The following is a 20,730-nucleotide window of genomic DNA, read 5'->3' on the forward strand; positions in this document are numbered from 1 at the left end:
TACATAAATTTTCAATGCCCTGACCACATCAAGGGACTCGGAATCCGCCAAGTCCCGCGTAGCCACAGGCACCACAATAGGTTGGTTCATATGAAAAGAGGAAACCACCTTAGGCAAAAATTGAGGACGAGTCCGCAACTCAGCTCTCTCCACATGGAAGATCAGATAGGGGCTTTTGTGAGACAAAGCCGCTAACTCAGATACTCTCCTAGCAGATACCAAGGCCAACAACATTACCACCTTCCAAGTGAGATACTTTAATTCCACCGCTTGAAGCGGCTCAAACCAGTGAGACTTAAGGAACCGTAACACCACGTTAAGGTCCCATGGTGCCACTGGAAGCACAAAAGGAGGCTGGATATGCAGCACTCCCTTCACAAAAGTCTGAACTTCTGGGAGAGAAGCCAATTCCTTCTGAAAGAAAATGGATAGGGCCGAAATCTGAACTTTAATGGAGCCTAATTTTAGGCCCAAATTCACTCGTCTGGAGGAAGTGAAGAAAACGGCCCAGATGGAATTCTTCCGGAGGAGCATTTTTGGACTCACACCAAGACACATACTTCCTCCAAATACGGTGATAATGTTTCGCCATCACCTCCTTCCTAGCCTTTATCAGAGTAGGAATGACCTCATCCGGAATGCCCTTTTCAGCTAGGATCCGGCGTTCAACCGCCAAGCCGTCAAACGCAGCCGCGGTAAGTCTTGGAATAGACAGGGCCCCTGTTGCAACAGGTCCTCTCTGAGAGGAAGAGGCCACGGATCTTCTGTGAGCATTTCCTGCAGATCCGGATACCAGGCCCCTCGAGGCCAATCTGGAACAATGAGAATTGTCTGTACTCCTCTTCGTCTTATGATTCTCAATATCTTTGAGATGAGAGGAAGAGGAGGGAACACATAGACCGACTAGAACACGAAGGCCGTTGTATATGGCCCTTAATTCCAGTACGTTGATGTGTAGACAAGCCTCCCGGCTTGACCACAGACCTTGGAAGTTTCTTCCCTGTGTGACTGCTCCCCATCCTCGGAGGCTCGCATCCGTGGTTACCAGAACCCAGTCCTGAATGCCGAACCTGCGACCCTCTAGAAGGTGAGCACTCTGCAGCCACACAGGAGAGATACCCTGGCCCTTGGGGACAGGGTGATCATCTGATGTATATGTAGATGTGACCCGGACCACTTGTCCAGAAGGTCCCATTGAAAAGTCCTCGCATGGAACCTGCCGAATGGAATGGCCTCGTAAGACGCCACCATCTTTCCCAGAACTCGAGTGCATTGATGCACCGACACCCTTTTCGGCTTCAACAGGTCCCTGACCAAGCTCTGGAGTTCCAGGGCCTTTTCCATCGGGATAAAAACCCTTTTCTGTTCTGTATCCAGAATCATGCCTAAGAAAGGCAAACGGTTCGTTGGAATCAACTGTGACTTTGGTAGACTGAGAATCCAGCCGTGCTGCTGCAACACCCTCAGGGCGAGTGATACGCTGTTCAGCAACTGCTCTCTTGATCTCGCTTTTATTAGGAGATCGTCCAAGTACGGGATAATTGTGACTCCCTGCCTGCGCAGGAGCACCATCATTTCCGCCATTACCTTGGTGAAAACCCTTGGGGCCGTGGAAAGCCCAAACGGCAACGTCTGAAATTGGTAATGCCGATCCTGTACAGCAAATCTCAGGAACGCCTGATGAGGAGGATATATGGGGACATGAAGGTATGCATCCTTTATGTCCAGGGACACCATATAATCCCCCCCCCTCCAGGCTGGCGATGACCGCTCTGAGCGATTCCATCTTGAACTTGAACCTTTTTAAGTATAGGTTTAAGGATTTTAAATTCAGAATGGGTCTGACCGAACCGTCCGGTTTCGGGACCACAAACAGGGTTGAGTAATACCCCTTCCCCTGCTGAAGCAGGGGAACTTTGACCACCACTTGTTGAAGACAATTTTTGAATCGCATTTAAAACTACCTCCCTCTCTGGGGAAGAGGCCGGTAGGGCCGATTTGAAAAACCGGCGAGGAGGCACCTCTTTGAATTCCAGCCTGTAACCCTGGGAAACAATGTCTATTGCCCAGGGATCCACCTGTGATTGAACCCAGACATGGCTGAAAAGTCGAAGACGTGCCCTCACTGGGGCGGACTCCCTCAGCGGAGCCCCAGCGTCATGCGGTGGATTTTGTAGAAGCTGAGGAGGACTTCTGCTCCTGGGAACTAGCTGTAGTTGGCAGCTTTTTCCCCTTGCCCTTACCTCTGGCAAGAAAGGAAGATCCCCGTACTCTCTTGGATTTATGCGACCGAAAGGACTGCATCTGATAATGTGGCGTTTTCTTAGGCTGTGAGGAAACATAAGGCAAAAAAGTTGATTTACCTGCAGTAGCTGTGGAAAACCAGGTCCGTGAGACCTTCCCCAACCAATTCCTCACCCTTGTAAGGCAAACCTCCATATGCCTCTTCGAGTCGGCCTCACCCGTCCATTGTCGGGTCCATAGGGCTCTCCTAGCAGAAATCGCCATAGCGTTGGCTCTGGAACCCAGTAAGCCCACGCCTCTCTGAGCATCCCTCATATAAAGGACCGCATCTTTAATATGACCCAGGGTCAATAAAATGGTTTCCTTATCCAGCGTATCAATATCAGCAGATAAGGTATCCGTCCACGCTGCTACAGCGCTACAAACCCAAGCCGACGCTATCGCCAGTCTGAGTAATGTACCAGTATGTGTGTAAATTGACTTCAAGGTAGTCTCCTGCCTGCGATCAGCAGGATCCTTGAGGGTTGCGGTATCTTGAGATGGCAGCTCTACCTTTTTGGATAAGCATGTCAATGCTTTGTCTACCCTTGGGGAGGATTCCCACTGTAGCCTGTCCTTAGCCGGAAAAGGATACGCCATATTATTCCTTTTATGAATCTGCAGTTTCTTGTCTGGAGTTTTCCAAGCCCTTTCAAACAACTCATTTAGCTCATGTGAAGGGGGAAAAGTAACCTCAGGCTTCTTTTCTTTAAACATGTGGACCCTCGTGTCCGGTACAGAGGGGTCATCAGTGATATGCAACACATCTTTTATTGCAATAATCATATAATGAATACTTTTAGCCAATTTTAGCTGCAACTTCGCATCATCGTAGTCGACACTGGAGTCAGAATCCGTGTCGATATCAGTGTCTACTACTTGGGATAGTGGGCGCTTTTGAGACCCAGAAGGTCCCTGCGACATAGTGAAAGGCAGGGCTTGACTCCCTGTACATTCCCTGGACTCTGCTTTGTCCAACCTTTTGTGTAATAAATTCACATTTGCATTTTAAACATTCCACATATCCAACCAGTCAGGTGTCGGCGTTGCCGACGGAGACACCACACTCATTTGCTCCACCTCCTCCCTAGAAGAGCTTTCCGCTTCAGACATGCCGACACACGCGTACCGACACCCCACACACTCAGGGAAATCTCTAATCTGGAGACAGTTCCCCAACAAGGCTCTTTGGAGAGACAGAGAGAGAGTATGCCAGCACACACCCAGCGCCAATGACCCTGGAAAAAATTCCTAGACAGATATAGCGCTTTTATTATATATATATTCACTGCGCCAAATTATGTGCCCCCCCCCCTTCTTTAAAACCCTCTGTCACCGTGTTCAGCAGGGGACAGTCCGGGGAGCCAGCTTCTCAGCGGTGTGCTGTGGAGAAAATGGCGCTAGTGAGTGTTGAGGGATCAAGCTCCGCCCCCTCAGCGGTGGGCTTCGGTCCCGCTTGATTTCTTTAAAAACTGGCGGGGGATTTTCTATATACAGCCCGCAGAGCCTATATATATATTTTGGCCAGTCCTAGAGGTTTAAAATTGCTGCCCAGGGCGCCCCCCCCCTGCGCCCTGCACCCATCAGTGCCTGCCATGTGTGTTGTGTGTGGGAGCAATGGCGCGCAGCGTTACCGCTGCGTGTTACTTCAAAGAAGATCTGAAGTCTTCTGCCGCCTCTGAAGTCTTCTATCTTCTCATACTCACCCGGCATCTATCTTCCGGCTCTGTGAGGAGGACGGCGGCGCAGCTCCGGGACGAACTGCGAGGGGAGACCTGCGTTCCGACTCCCTCTGGAGCCTAAGAAGCAGAGCCTAGCATTTAAGTAGGTCTGCTTCTCTCTCCTCGGTCCCACGATGCTGGGAGCCTGTTGCCAGCAGGGCTCTCTGAAAATAAAAAACCTAACAAAATTCTTTCTTTCAGAGAAACTCAGGAGAGCTCCCTGTAATGCACCCAGTCTCCTCTGGGCACAGTATCAAACTGAGGTCTGGAGGAGGGGCATAGAGGGAGGAGCCAGTGCACACCCATATCTAAAGTTCTTTTTAGTGCCCATGTCTCCTGCGGAGTCCGTCTATCCCCCATGGTCCTTACGGAGTCCCCAGCATCCACTAGGACGTAAGAGAAAGCAAGTATCTTAAATTCTTTGAATGTAGCCCTAGTGAGTTTAAGACGGATTTGTCTGTGTTGAAGATTTTACAGTAGGAAAGTAATCAACTGTTCCTAAAAAGGACTGCATATTGTTCAGGACTCTTTACTGAGAATAAGGTCACAATAAGCACTTTAACTTGGACATAATATAAGCATCCGGTTAAACTCAATCCGCTGCAGCAGGGGGAATTTTTTAATTAATTATTAATTTTTATGTGTACATGTGTTTATTTTATTTTATTGTGTTATATATGTAATAAATTTGATATATTTAGCTACAAGCGCTCTCTGATAATATATAATATACTCCAATATGCTCCATATAGAGTACACAGAAATTCCCTGTTCATGAATGCAGATCTTCCACTGATTGGATTTCCACGCCATTCTAGTGATGTAACTGCAGCATAATTATATATTGTATACAGGTACAGTTAAGGCCTGGGGAATTCTTTTATTCTAACAGTATTATGACTGGAGAGCTATGACTAAAGTTGGTTGGTGGTCGCTATCTAACACATAAAAAATAGGACTCTGGAGAGGAAAGTACTGAAGAAATGGGTGCAGGGTGTGTGTGTGGGTCCCCCTGGATCCCCCTATTATAGATAACCACTGTGTGGTACACAGTGGCGGATATTACCTATAGGCTGCAGGACTGCTGCACCGCCACTAAAATCTGCCACTTCAGTGAGCTCAGCTGAGCCAGTTCCAGTCTGCGTGACTGCACTGGCTCAGTGGCTTCACTGTGACTGGCAGTGACTTCCTATTGGAAGCCCTACCTGCCAGTCACCTGCAGGACAGGCAGTCCTATTGAGAGGTGTTTCCTCCTTCTGGGACTGCCAGACCGGACTGCAATTAGCAGAGAGCTGGCTACCTGTAGGAAGCCACTCCTTGTCTGATTGTCAGCCCAATCCAGCTTCTATGGGCTGCAGCCGATGCAGTCCATAGAAGCCTTGGGTTTGTGCATGCTTACTCAAGCTGCTGCTTGTGCACATGTGCAGGTCCCAGCACCTGACAGCTCCTAGCGCAGGCATCAGGACCAGGTCTCTCCTCTCCCCAAAAAAGGCAGGAGCCACCTCTGGTGGTATGTATTTTAGAGAATCTGATAAACTAAACTAATCTGTAAGCATCTAACGTGCACATGCATAGAATAATAAGACACCATTGTGCTGCTTAATCAGTGTGACAACTTAATGCGCATTATCAATGATGATGTCATGTGAGACCCTGGTTATATTCTGTAGGTGTCATTCATTGATCTAAGTACTGTATAGTAATTACTTATTGGGTGCTTGTCCAGCCAATCTATGCTGTCTCTGAGTATGGTTACTGCCAGAATAATTAGCAGCTGTCCATTTCCTGTATTGTAAACAATCTGCTGTCTGCATTCTGTATTTTTAGTCCTGAACTGGCCTACAAATGTGTCCTCATACATCTTGCCTCAATATGTCACGCAGTGGGAGATGCCTGACGTGAGTGAGCCGACAGGTCTCGTGCAACTCTGTTAACATTGGGTGTCTTTTTTTCCAAAAACTGCGTCTTATTCGAAAAAAACGCACAAGCAGATTCTGCTAATTGAAATTATATCGGCATGCCTATAGTCTGTGTGCGTCTATGGCTGTATCTGTATACAAAATGCTATGTTACATTGTTTTTCTAGGAAAACGCTGTAGCGGAACATTTTGTATGCAGATTAGTTTTGCGAATAAGACTCTAAAATGAAAAAGGTTACACAAAAAGACGTTTGGGCGCTACCAAGACACACCACGGCATGGCAGGACCAGAAGGGCAGTTTTACGTGCCAGGAGGATAGATGTAAGTGGACACATCTGTATATGACTCTGTTATTCACTCTCTGGTTCACTAATAAGCTCTACATTAGAAAAATAAAAGACATACTTTAAGTGTGAATGAAGATGGGTGGAAAGCATAATTAGAATATTGGCGTTTGCCAGGGCAGACAGTTAGTGGAAAGATCAGCAACGGAGTACACGAAGTACAATCACAACCAGCTATTCCTATTATCAGATGCAGTGCATTGGGGAAATGGTACATACAGTAGAAGGAAGAAAATGCACACCCACGAATACAGGAATACCAATATGCCAGGATATGACCGCAAAATGTTAATACCATGATCACAAGATACTTTCATTATTTTTGTGGCATTATATATTTAGCATCAGTTGTACAGTTTTTAATACAGAATGATTTACATTGGTAAATCAAAATGACAGTGCACATTCTGTAATCCATATGACTCTATCCATAATAACATAGTCTGCAAATATTTGTATTTTTATGGCTTCTAAGGGAAAAAAATAGCATACATTTAAGAATTACATTTAAACAAATAACTTACTCAAAACACAGACACACACAGACAAACACACATACAAAGGTTGAGTATCCTTTATCTGAAATGCTGGGGATTAGAAATGTTTTAGATTTTTGATTTTTTCAGCTTTTGGAATATTTGATATACATAATCAGATATCTTGGGGTGGGACACAAGTTTAAACACAAAATGTATTTATTTTTCATATACACCATATACATGAAGCCTGAAAGTAATTTTATACAATTTGTTAAATAAATGTGTGCATGATACAAAGTTTGTGTACACTGAACTATCAGAAAGCAAAGGTGTCACTATCTCAGTCGGTGCTCAAGAAATTGCGGATTTTGGATCATTTTGGAAATCGGACATTCAGAGAAGGGATACTCAACTTGAAAAAAATGAAATTTTATATATATATATATATATATATAAACACACTATGTATTGCATTTCGCTGAAACTGTTAATACATGTTTTACTATAAAGAAAGCAATAAAAGAGAGTATTTGAAATACAACATTGCTGTAAGAAAAAAAAACAATAAAAAGAATAACATACTGAAAATGGATGTAAATTAAGATTGCAAATAACACTGAGAATGTGTGATAATGAAGGTTATGAGATGTAACATACTGTAACAAATGTTTCTTGGACCAAAGAGGTTTTATTGTACCTCTGCAAGGTCCGAAAAGAGGGCTTGGCTCGTGCTACGCCTCAGTGTATCCCAATAGCTCCTGGAGACATGCTCTTGTGCATCTGTTTTAAGTACCTGCAAAAGTTTTAAGAAGCACAAATACTTGGAAATACATACTTAAACAGCTCTATTGTTAAATTAGCCATAAAGATATAACACAAGAAGCTAGAAACTTTATTAAAGAATACATTTTAAAATATGTATACTTTATTACGGTTTTAAATAAGAATGAATAGTTTCCAAATAATGTTTTGCTGCATGACGTAGCCCAGTGAACTATGGGCCTAAGTCGGCATGGAACTGTGCTGTGGCAGCGCTCGCATGCTGATGCCCTGTGAAGTGTGCACACGCGCAGAAGCCGCACTGCGCGTGCGCACACTGTGAGATGCGACGGCATCTCACATTTGGAATGCCTCTGCCTGATGGCAGGCAGAGGCGTTTGTGGGGTGGGTGGGGGTGTTGCGGCGGCATTGGGGGGCGTGGTCCTGACAACGCAAGAGCGTCCGGATGGTTTTCAGGGCAGGACGCGGCGGCTGCATGACGTCACACGCAACCTCTGCGACCCGAAACATGGCAGGAAGCCGTCTGCCTTAGCAGCTAGGCTGCGTTGGCAGAGGGCTACCCTAAACATGCGAAAGCATTGCTGCCATGCAATGCTTTCGCATGTGTGTGGGGGAAGGGGGGGAATGCTGGATCCGGCATGCGGGGGGGACTTGCCCTGTGCTGGGTATCCCCCCGCATGTCAGTGTAATGGATCGTAGATGTGCGATTTTTCGGACATCTACGATCCATGCTGAAGTCTACTCAGGCTCTTTGCTCTCTCCCAAGATCAGTGCCTTATGAAGATTACAGTGCAAATGTACGGATTTCCATTCTGCACACGCATCCCAAAATGAATCTGTATCTAGATTTGTATGCAGCTTAGAAAGACTGCTACTTCGGTGTGGAGAGAGCTCAGTCCAGAAAGGACATGTGCAAGTATGTATAGCCAGTCCCCTAGAGGTGCTACCTAATGAGACTTGGTGTAAGACACGAGGTGATGAAGAAAACCACTATCTAGCTGCTTCTGATAGGCTGTTTGCAAACTGATCCTACAAACTGGTAATACTTAATTTATTAGTGTTGCCTTTATATTAGGTCAAATTGGGGTTACTGATATTGGGATTTTTGGATTTAATTAGACTTTATGTGGAAAATGTTACTTTTGCATGTATTTATATCACTATTCTCTCAGGTATATTATTATTATATTATATAGGGTAAACACAGTCTCATTGTTCCTTCATGCTCATAATTTAAGCCATAAATAAAACTTAACTGCACAGTATTTTAGGCATAAATGAGGCAGACTGGAATTACTCAAGAGGATGGTCTTACAATGTTAGCAGGCTATAATACATAGTGATATGTTCACTCTTTGCACTATGTACATTTCTAGACGGACTTTCAATTCAGCATTAATAGGTGCAACTTGCATGGGCAGTCTGAAACCCCGGTAAGACGGTGCTCTTTATTATGTGACAGGCGGGAAAATAGGCATGTTTGTGTAAAATGAAATGCCCTGTGTGACTCACCAATCATATCACAGAATACTTTATAAAAGAGTCATGTGATCACAGCTCACTAAATATGCATATATATTTTACAGAAGTGATGTTATTGCTCTTCCAATATATTCTAAAGGAGTTTTTTGCATATATTAATGTTACAGTATTACAAATATATTGTTTGTGCATAGAATGTAGCCTTTTAATAAATAATCATAATTCATTATTTTATATATAAAATATGGTCAATGCAATGGGCTTCATAGAATAACTGACAATAAACATTCCATCTGATGGCCGTGCAATATGCCAGGAAATGTCACAGTGGTTGTTCTGTGTTGAGTTAAAATTACTACATTATTATTATTCCGACCATTGAAAATAATAGCAGGTAGACCTAAGGCCTCTATCGATGGATCTGTATGTAAAAATGTAATGATGGATGAGGAGCCCTATGAAATAGTCTTTTGTTAGATCAGATATTTCCGCAGGTATCTCAAACATGAGAACCTCTATGGAAGTGTATGAAAAGTCTGCATTGTACTATATTCCCCCCAAAAATGTGGGAGGAAAGCATGTGTGTTATTTAAAAGATTAGTAAAGCCTGGGAAAGAGGAATGTGGAAATATGTTAAATGTTCTGGTTTGACTGTAGTTATTGTGTTAGTAGAAATGGTTAACAATAATAAATATGACTAAATACTAGAGAATTACTGTGCTCAGTAAAAACAAGTAATATTACAACACTGAAGATGTCTTGTTAATAAAAAATACAAATGTACTGTTTAGTTACGTGTATAAGTGTAGCTGAGCATGTGCCACCAAATGTTACTCTTGAAACAATCGCTTTATTTTACATGTAGCTGAAACAAAACATATTACGTAATGCTTCAATATCTAGAAATTTAGAGGTTCATTTATTAACAAGTGATAAAACTCATTGTGAATTATAAAACTCGTTGCGTATGATAAATGGTGCTTCTCCCGCCAATCAGCTCCTGTCATGTGTTCAGCTCCTGTCATGGGTTTGAAAATATACAGTACGTAGCAGGGGCGTAGCCAGAACTTTGTGGGCCCCATAGCAATATTTTGAAGGGGCCCCCATCCCAATGCTTCTAGAGAATCACTTCTCTGCAGCCGTAAATTTTATGCCCTACAATAGTGCCCTAGTTCATTTACTGAACCATAGTAGAGCCTTATTTAATGCTATGCCCCATAGTAGTGCCCTAGTTTCTTTTATGAATCGCAGTAGTGCTTAAGTTTACTCTATGTCACATTTCAGAGCTGCCAGTACACATTATGCCTCACAGTAACCCCAAATCACATTATGATATATAGTGCTCCTTGTTCATATTGTGCCTCATTACAGTGCCCCGATTCATATTATATAACATTAAAATGCCCTCCAGTTCATTTTATACCACACTACAATGAGCAGGTCCAGTAGCATACCTAGATATATTGCAGGCCCCAAAGAAAAAGTTTGAAATGACCCCTACGTACCACCCAATGGCGAAAAATGTACATAACACAAGTAACTGTGACAGGGAAGGTGGGCCCCTCTCAGCTCTGGGCCCCATAGCAGCTGCACTGCCTGCACCTATGGTAGCTACGTCCTTGGTAGGTAGTATAATTTGTTGCTCAAACAGATGTAGATAATTAGAGAAAGTAATTTTGTAAAATGAGAGAATATGTTAAATGGCTAGTGATGCTGTAAGTCCAGGATAAAATGCAATATACTGTATCACTATTGTATATTGGATGTTTGTAAAATGTAATATGGTTTTAAATGTTTGTTTTTGTGTATGTTGGTATTGGAAAATAATAAAATAATACTCAATTTAAAAAAGAAAAGTGACAGTTGGGAGCTTTTTGATAAGTGGGCCCCTTCGTTAGGTATGTCAACCAGCCACCTGAGTTTGTTGCCATGTTTACAGTTTAAATGACTGAACACATGGCAGTATATTTCAAAATGGGCGTCCGCAGAAGACAAAAATGTTGGTAAATTTGGCTTTGTTCAAAATTGCGCCTCTTACTGAACAAACATACGTAAAAAAAATCTTTATGTTGTAGGATGCGGTATTTAAATTTGTTTCAGGGGAAAATAGTGGAGGAAAATTACAAAATAAACCCATGATTCCAAAAATATACTGGTAAGTTAATTGGCTCCCAACAAAATTAAACCTAGTGGGAATGTGTGTGTGTGTGTGTGTGTGTGTGTGTGTGTGTGTGTGTGTGTGTGTGTGTACATGTGGTAGGGAATATAGATTGTAAACACCATTGGGGCAGGGACTGATTTGAATGGCCAAATATTCTCTGTAAAGTGCTGCGGAATATATGTGCACTATATAAATAACTGGTAGTAGTAGTATGATTCTTGCAGTTCCTCATAGGTGGCGGAAATACATGTGCTTTCAACAGAACGTCTTTTGCACCAACGAGGTGAACTATACAGACATTTCTAGTGCTATCCAGTATAAATGTGACACATGAAATAAAGACTGACATGATGTCCCTTACTATCACTTAAGTCATAATATATTTAAGGATCCAAATATAAAAATTGTAATTCATGATAAGTGTAATTATAAAGTGACAGAAGGAAGGGTTTAAAGTAAAGAAATTACATTTTCCACCATACACAACATCACCCGAAGATGTAAATCTGCATATGCTGTAGATGGGCAGAACATTTTAATGAATGTTCTTCCCACAAGCAGAACTAAGACAAGCCCCTGCCTAAGCAGAAGGCTATACAGGAGCAGCACGTTAAACAGACTCCACTTCCTCATATTCTGTGGTTAGTATATAACCCTGATAAAGCTTAATTTGGTATTTATAGCTGTAGATATCACTGCTGCTGCTGCTTTGACTGAAAAGGATTAGTCTGTGACTAAAGCAGGTGTGCATATAGAGAGCTGGGCATTTGACTCAAGCTTTGGTCAATCTAGTCACACATAAGAAGGGGCAAAGTGCCCAGATGACTTACTCTGAGGATAGACCAAGTACATGGAACTGATTGGGGCCCATACCTTCTGTTGGGTATATGCCGATGTCATAATTTCACAGCCATATTTATGGACCTGCTAGATCACAGAGATCACTATTTATTTGGTTAGAAGTAATCAGTCTGGGCCCATATATATAGCTATAGGTACATTTGACCAAATTAACCAGGTATATGGCAACTCCTCACAAACAACTACAATAAATATACCCAGATCTATGCAAGTTTTTTAATTAGTAAATGCAATGAGAAGTTACAGTAAATTGTATAGAAACTAAGGTATGGGCAGATTACCATTTTGAGCAAGTTGAATAGGGAAAGAATTATAGAGGATCAGACCTTGTAAAACCTTATAAAACATCAGACCTGGCAATGCTGCCATAGTAGTGTAGTATTTCAGGGCTGTACACGGAGCACAAGTATAGCCATGATCTGGGAGAAGTTCTAGGACATCTGTATGGAGAAGGCAGAAGTGCGCAGTATGGGAACAAAAGGCACTCACATTACCGCTCTGGCTTCCTGACAACTACATGATCCTGTGGCACCGAACACCACTTTGTAGCTACTTACAAGCACTGGGAAAGCCGGTGTGTGCAGTGTAGCTAAGATCACAAAGAGACCTATTGAACAGATAATATAAAGGATTCCTTATTGAAGAAACAGGTACATGTCTTTTTTTTCTTTGTTTGTAGCTAAACAAATGTGTCTTTTACTGTATCATTCTTCTACTTCTGGATATCAATAATACTCAACACATGCCGGATTACCCTGTACACACGGGGAGCACACCTGACAATACATTATAGCAATGCCTGGAGGTCCGTTGGCCAACTGGTTTTAATGAGGAATAAATGAGTTTAATCTTATCTAGTAATAAAATGGTGTTATCAGCTATGTACAGTATTATGCTGTATATTGCCTGTGCAAGTGTCCTTCTACAATCTATAACAGTGCACCTGTTACCAGTACAGGCATCCATTGTGTAAATGCAGTCTCATCATTAGTCATTGGTGATCCAAGTGGATGGATAGGCTGTGGGATAGATGCACAGCTAGGGATGAATTAGAAGGTGGGGTAAGCACCAATACCTGTTGAACTGGCAAAGTGAACATACTCGCATTGTTATATACTGTATATGTACTAAGAGCAGAAATGCTGAGGGGGGGAGTAGGTTGGGTAAATAATTACACCACTCCCCCCCCCCCCTTCCCACTTTATACCTGTCAGTGACAACAGCCTCCCTCCCCGGCTCAGCACACGCTGCTGCGTGCTGGGCTGCAGTAGGTCCATGGAGGTTGCTGTGACTGAGCAGCAGCAGTCTCCTCTCCCTGCATGATGTGCAAGGGGAGCGATCGCACTGATTGCCTCCCCCATGAATCTACCCCTGGCTGAGGGGCGAACAGCACAGGCAGCACTTATGTTTTTTGTAGGGGGTATGGCCACACATCCATGATTAGGTCACGTCCATTACAGTACCCGGCCTTGCTCACTATATATTGACATTCTGATTGTAACCACTACAAGCACTAAGCTTGAGTAATACTGTGTATTTCTACATATGCCTATATTTGTAGCTAGAAAGTGCAGTTTACAATCTATAAATGATTTTCAATCAAAATATTTGTAAACACTTTGATACGCTGTAGAGGATGGTGAAGTGTACTATTGTGTCCCCTTTTTAATATCAGGACAGCTCTGTAAACTCAGTGCATGCTGCCATACTTCTGTGAAGGTCTGTTCTACATCCCAAGTCCCTAACGATAATTTACTGACACAAAACATGCAAGGCATATTTTGAGCAAATGCAACTAATTGTCTGCATCGTGTATAGAAGTATTCGGTTTATTTTCTTGGGAACTCTGCCCAAAAAAATGAATCTGCACCTATTGTTGTGGGATTGCAGATATTTTAACACCATCTCCTTTGTTATATTTTCTTACCAAAAGTAGGCCTCAGTTTAGCCTTATTTATGTCTTACATACATTTGGATGCTTCTATAACACTGGTAGATAGATGTACCTTGAAAAGTGTTGTCCGTATAAAGTGCACCTGGAATTTGAAGGTCTAGGTTTCCACCTGCAGTGACATTTAAAAAATAAACCCGTTTGTGGTGGGACAACTGCAAACCAGGGTACACTCCTTGCTACGGTGCAGGGTACACTCTTGTTCCTGCTTTCCTTGCATCTTATTTAGGTATTTTGTGCGGTGTAAAATGGAGTATAGAAATGTGTCTAGCCTATCGCCTCCTTAGATTCAGACAGTTCCTCCATTCAGAGCAAGCTGAACTTTGTGCCCCCCCTGAAAGCTGCCATTTTGAAATATAAATAAGTACAAACTGTGTAAAATCAGGCATGCCTGTTGGAAATTAGGTGCATGATAACACAAAATATCAGTTGCTCTGTGGGCTAATCTGTTGTCTACTTGCATAACAGACCTTTGAGATGAGAATGTGAACAGCTACTATCGCCATTGGGCCATCCCTTATATTCATTTCAACTCGTACATGTTCTCAAAATATTGGTCATAAAAAGGGACAATAAACTGTGTTTATTTCATGTGTCACATCTGTACATTTTATTACATTGGTATTTATGCATCTATTAATGTATTTTATAATATAAAGTGTGCCTACGCAAAAGTATCCTAAGGAAAGTACCAATAATTTTGTGGTACTGGGTCTATTCAATTTCTGTCTGAATTTTAAAAAAGTCGGAACAACTGCACTTTCTGACTTTTTTAAGCAGAATTTGGATTGGACTTTTTCAATTATAGTGCCTTTTTGCCAACTTTTTTTAAAATCCAACTTGTCGGAAAACATGCCGATCCACGTGTTTTGTCGGTTATGCGGTCGATTCCGACAGTTTTTTGCCCCGTTCCCGACAATGTCAATCCAACTTTGTGAAATTGCCCGCAAATTGAATACTAAACTGTCGGATCCTTTCCATTGGATAGTCTCCAACAGGCATTGAATAGACCCCATGTGTGAAAAAGCTCCAAACCTAAATTTACGTATCTTGCTTTGTAATAACCAAATCCAGAACATGCAGAAGGAAGGCATTGTTTGCCCTGTCATCCTTTCCCTCTCTGGGGAAGCCTGAAAAGAGAGAGCATCGATTCCCTTCCCCATCACTGCGGCAATACTCTGCCTTACCATGACTTGCCCAGGACATCAAAGTGTCATAGGAGCAGGGCATTTGGTGACCACCTCAGGAGATGAGAGGACTGTCATTGTAAAACTATGAATATTTGAAGTTATGCATCTTTTTTTATTTTCTAACTAAGATAATGTTAGGGGTTCTATCTTATCACCATGCTTCACATCTCAATGTTTCTCTCATAAGTAGATTTGTGCAAATTTAAATATATATCGGCTTGGAATTGGGCACTACCAATGTTGTGATTCTGTAGGAAAGTAAGTACAGAAATCATAACATAAATAAAGATCTGTGTGGGAAACAGGTAAGATGGACGTCTCCTATTCTACCCATGTCATCCTGAATGAGGGAGCACACTGCTGTGTAAAAATAACAAGTAATTAGCAGCAGTAAAAATATTGACATATCTTCATTAAATACCGGTTTCAAAAACACTTAAAAAAGGACTGTAAAGAATGCTCCAGTGAGAAAAGAGAAAGGCAAGAACACAACACTAACTTCTGACATCTGTGGAACGTGTGGCAGCAGGCCTGGGGCATTTACACACGTCCTGGCGGAATTGTCATTACCAAGTGCTATGTGACGATTTGGTAAAAGTATCTTAAAATTAGTTTCAAACTAAATAGTGCTAATCAGAATGATAATCTAAGATAGTGAATTTTCTTAGGAAAAGCGATTAAATCTTTAGAAACTAAAAAATTCAAGTACTGTGCTGGACCTATAGTGGAATAAAACAGGAATTGTGCTACAGTTTATAGGGGTAACTCAAATAAACGTCTAGAAATACAGCTTAGATAAACACACTCTCCCCCCCCCTCAAGTAAAAAAACAAGCTATCACTCTGGTAGGCAATACGGGATGCTGTTAGGATGCCGGCTATCGGGATCCCGGCAGTCGGCATACCGACACCGGAATCCCGACGCCCATTAAAATGCTGATGGCAGAATCACGACAGGGACAGCAGGCCGATGCTGGAAACCCGACAGCCGGAATTCCAAGAGCTGGAATCCCGAGAATCAGAATCTCGACCGTAAGTATAGCATGCAGTTTAGGGCCGGGGAGAGAGAGAGTTTAGGTTTATGTGCCACCAGAGGGGTAGGGTGTTAGGGTTAGGCTGCGGGGGGGGGGGGGAGAGGTTGGGGTTAGGCTGCGGGAAGGGAGGGTTAGGGGCTAGGGGAGAGGAAGGGGGGACATATTTCGTCCCTGTCGGTATTTCAAAGATCGGTATTTCAGCGTCGGTATAGTGATAACGATGGTCAATCATACTGAACCCGACAATACATGGGCTGCTAGAGAGCTGTACAGTTTGCCTCTCTCTCTCGCTCTCTCTCTCCTCAAGCCGCTATTATATGCCGCTATTAAGCATCATTTCCTCTTTGGCAAGCCCAATTTAGTAATTTTAATACAAATTGTACTGTCACTCCTTGTTATATATTTTTCTATTACATACATTCATTTTCATTTTTTAAATTCCAGTTAAGTCACATCAACAATTTAGTTTAACAAACGCGATTTCTTTTTTTTTTTGTAGCAGCATCAGGAAAGCAGTGACTCTATCAGCACTAGAGAAGCTTTTTTAGTAAATACTGGCAGCATTCAAAAGCAAAGATTGCACATGGCATGTTAAAGTACATACACCGTTAGTTGTTGCAAGGTATCCATAAAGTTGTAGACGCTTACATACACCAACAAGGCCCAAGTGATGTGTCACATTTCAGAGTCAAGTCGTGAAGAGCAAGATAAAAAGGAAAGAGGACAAACAGAATAGGTTACGGCATGCACATCTTTCAATATTTACAGACAATAGAAAACAGACAGATGCAGAACAATTTACAACATACAGTAACTGAAACGTTCTACATTCTATTTCTGACTAAAGTTCCCAACTCCTTTCTGCCTTCTGCTAGACCAGTGGAAATATAATCTTTACAAAATACCCAAGGTCCATAGTACTGACTCACTAAGTGTGATATAAGAATGGCACAGTGTACAGCCCTGTGATGCTTCTATTTGTGTGTTTCCTAACTGGACCTTACAGTCTATCACACAACAGAGTTTATTTACACACCAGAAAAGGAAGAAAGTTGCAGCACAAATACTTTTATTTTGTGGCGCCAGATTCCTGCATTTTCATGATTGTGCTTGTTGTATGGAAAATAAATGAATTTGCAGCAACTCATGGAAAGAGTTGAGCGGACTGAGGTTATACCTCACTAAAGGTCTGATTCAGAGCTGCATGTAATTCCGAATATGGACGGGTCTCATCGCGGCCTGCATACACAACCTAGAGCATTTATGTGAGACTGAGTTGTACACATCCTGATGGCTTCTCATTTACGGCTGAACGGGCGTTACTAGGTGGCGACGGGGTGTTCACATGTAGGTGATGTGTCAGATCTCCTGCACCAAGGATAGGGCTGGTGTAACGCAGATAATGGTGCTGATGGCCACTCTCATACCCCTTTCACACCGCACAAATAACCCGGTATAGAACCGGCATATTGCCGCGTATCTTTGTATTAGAAGTCACAAGTCTAATTGAACTGAATAGTGACTTAATAGTACTGTGAACACAAAAGATTTGCCAAATGATGTATTTAGTCTACAGTATTTAATAACTTATGTCGGAGTGGGCCCCCTTCACCTTATGGGCCCCTGAACATTTGCCATTGTAGCACCCTGTAGTTACACCACTGCTGCCCACATTCCAAGAGGACACACAGCTTCATCCCTCCCCATTTAAGGGCATGAATTCTTCTCCACCTTTGAGGACAGTGGGCCTTGTAGCTATACATATAACGGGACGTATCCTGTACCTATTGCTACGCTTTGATGGATGTTCCAAAAAGCATCAAACAAAACTCTTGCATGCACATAAAGACTGTGCAGTTTATAAATGACACTTATTGCCAATATGATTTTGTGAGCAGCAAGGTGCAGTGAGTGATGAGAGTTCAATCCGATCTGAGAGAGTCAGCGTGGTCAAACATTTGTGGCCAGAAAGCAGGTGCTAATTCTAAACATGATACATAACTTCTATAGACTAGGTACCGTGCAAGCAATATGATTCTAAAGGAAAAAACATGTAAGACATAAACAAATATGATATAGATGATGCTCTAAACAGTACAACAATACAAGCAGTTGTTGCGTGATCAGAAATATATAATGTGCAGGCATAAAGTGGGTGCAAGTTCAATAGGATAAAATCAAATTATAAAAGGATATAAGCTGAACGTCAAAAAAGTCATTATTTTAAATAATATATCACATACACTTATCACACAAATTCAAATGAACAAAAGCAATCTGGACATATGTTTAGTGTTAACGGATGTATACTATGAGATACAGACAAGTGTAAAATTCACAGTCAGAAATCGCAAGATCATTTCTTATGCAACAAAATAACAATAAAATCATGATCACAGCTCATCCTGTGGTAAATCTAATTTTTCATTCTGCAAAACTTTCTAATGGTGAAAATATGGAAATAGAGAGCCCACATTAGTCTTTGCCCCATGCAGTGAAATACAGAGAGCACATGTACCATTAGGAAAATAGAGATTCCACATATCAGTCTTTACCCCACGCAGTGAAATACAGAGAGCACATTTCTTATTAGGGAAATAGAGATCCCATATATCAGTCTGTAGTCTTTGCCCCATGCAGTGTAATACAGAGAGCACATTTCTCATTAGGGAAATAGAGATCCCATATATCAGTCTGTAGTCTTTACCCCGTGCAGTGAAATACAGAGAGCACATTTCTCATTAGGGAAATAGAGATCCCATATATCAGTCTGTAGTCTTTACCCCATGCAGTGAAATACAGAGAGCACATTTACCATTAGGAAAATAGAGATCCCACATATCAGTCTTTGCCACATGCAGTGAAATACAGAGAGAACATTTCTCATTAGGGAAATAGAGATCCCATATATCAGTCTGTAGTCTTTACCCCATGCAGTGAAATACAGAGAGCACATTTCTCATTAGGGAAATAGAGATCCCACATATCAGTCTTTGCCCCATGCAGTGAAATACAGAGAGCACATTTCTCATTAGGGAAAGAGAGATCCCACATATCAGTCTTTGCCCCATGCAGTGAAATACAGAGAGAACATTTCTCATTAGGGGAATAGAGATCCCACATAGATATCAGTATTTGCCCCATGCAGTGAAATACAGAGAGCACATTTCTCATTAGGGAAATAGAGATCCCACATATCAGTGTTTGCCCCATGCAGTGAAATACAGAGAGAACATTTCTCATTAGGGGAATAGAGATCCCACATAGATATCAGTATTTGCCCCATGCAGTGAAATACAGAGAGCACATTTCTCATTAGGGAAATAGAGATCCCACATATCAGTGTTTGCCCCATGCAGTGAAATACAGAGAGAACATTTCTCATTAGGGGAATAGAGATCCCACATAGATATCAGTATTTGCCCCATGCAGTGAAATACAGAGAGAACATTTCTCATTAGGGAAATAGAGATCCCACATATTAGCCTTTGCCCCATGCAGTGAAATACAGAGAGCACATTTCTCATTAGGGGAATAGAGATCCCACATAGATATCAGTATTTGCCCCATGCAGTGAAATACAGAGAGAACATTTCTCATTAGGGGAATAGAGATCCCACATAGATATCAGTCTTTGCCCCATGCAGTGAAATACAGAGAACATTTCTCATTCATGTGGCAAAGTTTTCTTTTCCATGTGGTGCTAAAGGTGAGAACTGTACAACTGTAACAGCACAGTTATTATACTCCAGCTAATTGCTGTATTGCTCAGGTGGCTGACACTATTATGCACGCTGGGTGGTCCCAAATAGAAGAAATGAAACCCACTTGCCAAAAGTACTTGTGGAAACTGATTTCCCATAGGATGGGATGCTTTTGTTGTGTTTCTTTAACTGATACAGCCGCTTGTGCAGCTTATCATTTCATTTTTACACTTGCTATTTAAAATATTGGGGGTAATTCCAAGTTGATCGCAGCAGGAAATTTTTTAGCAGTTGGGCAAAACCATGTGCACTGCAGGGGAGGCAGATATAACATGTGCAGAGAGAGTTAGATTTGGGTGGGTTATTTTGTTTCTGTGCAGGGTAAATACTGGCTGCTTTATTTTTACACTGCAATTTAGATTGCAGATTGAACTCACCACACCCAAATCTATCTCTCTCTGCACATGTTATATCTGCCCCACCTGCAGTGCACATGGTTTTGCCCAACTGCTAAAAAATTTCCTGCTGCGATCAACTTGGAATTACCCCCATTATTCAAGAAGATACGTTGCAATACAAATGTGAATGTTTAAAAGTAAATAAATACTTAAAAAAGAAATATTTGCAAATCTGATTATAAGTATCACAGATATTAAGTACATTTACTGATTGTCAATCATGTCTAGATGCTTTCAGTTTACTTATAGGAGCTTTACAGTATAAATCAAGGGCCTAATTCAGACCTGGTCGCATGCAGGCTATTTTTTGCACTGCAGTGACCAGGTAATCGCCGCCTACAGGGGGTGGGGTTAGGGCTTTGC

General features: G+C 42.0%; 1 protein-coding gene across 10 annotated transcripts in view; it reads right to left on the minus strand.

Annotated features, from left to right (window-relative positions):
* The window catches only part of MICU3 (mitochondrial calcium uptake family member 3), a 284,701-nt gene that overhangs the window by 47,899 nt on the left and 216,072 nt on the right, over positions 1–20,730 (minus strand). For 4 of the 10 annotated variants that reach the window (XM_063920851.1, XM_063920859.1, XM_063920853.1 and 1 more), the window contains exons 8-9: positions 16,810–16,848; positions 7,445–7,540 (exon numbers count right to left, since the gene is read on the minus strand). The exons of 2 other annotated variants lie outside the window; for them this stretch is intronic. In XM_063920851.1, coding sequence (XP_063776921.1) covers positions 7,445–7,540; positions 16,810–16,848 — 135 coding nt within the window. The remainder of the gene's footprint in view (positions 1–7,444; positions 7,541–16,809; positions 16,849–20,730) is intronic. 4 more of the 10 variants (XM_063920855.1, XM_063920857.1, XM_063920852.1 and 1 more) reach the window with 2 other exon arrangements.

The sequence above is a fragment of the Pseudophryne corroboree genome, chromosome 1 (genome assembly GCF_028390025.1).
Source record: "Pseudophryne corroboree isolate aPseCor3 chromosome 1, aPseCor3.hap2, whole genome shotgun sequence".
In the NCBI taxonomy this organism is placed as follows: Eukaryota; Metazoa; Chordata; class Amphibia; order Anura; family Myobatrachidae; genus Pseudophryne; species Pseudophryne corroboree.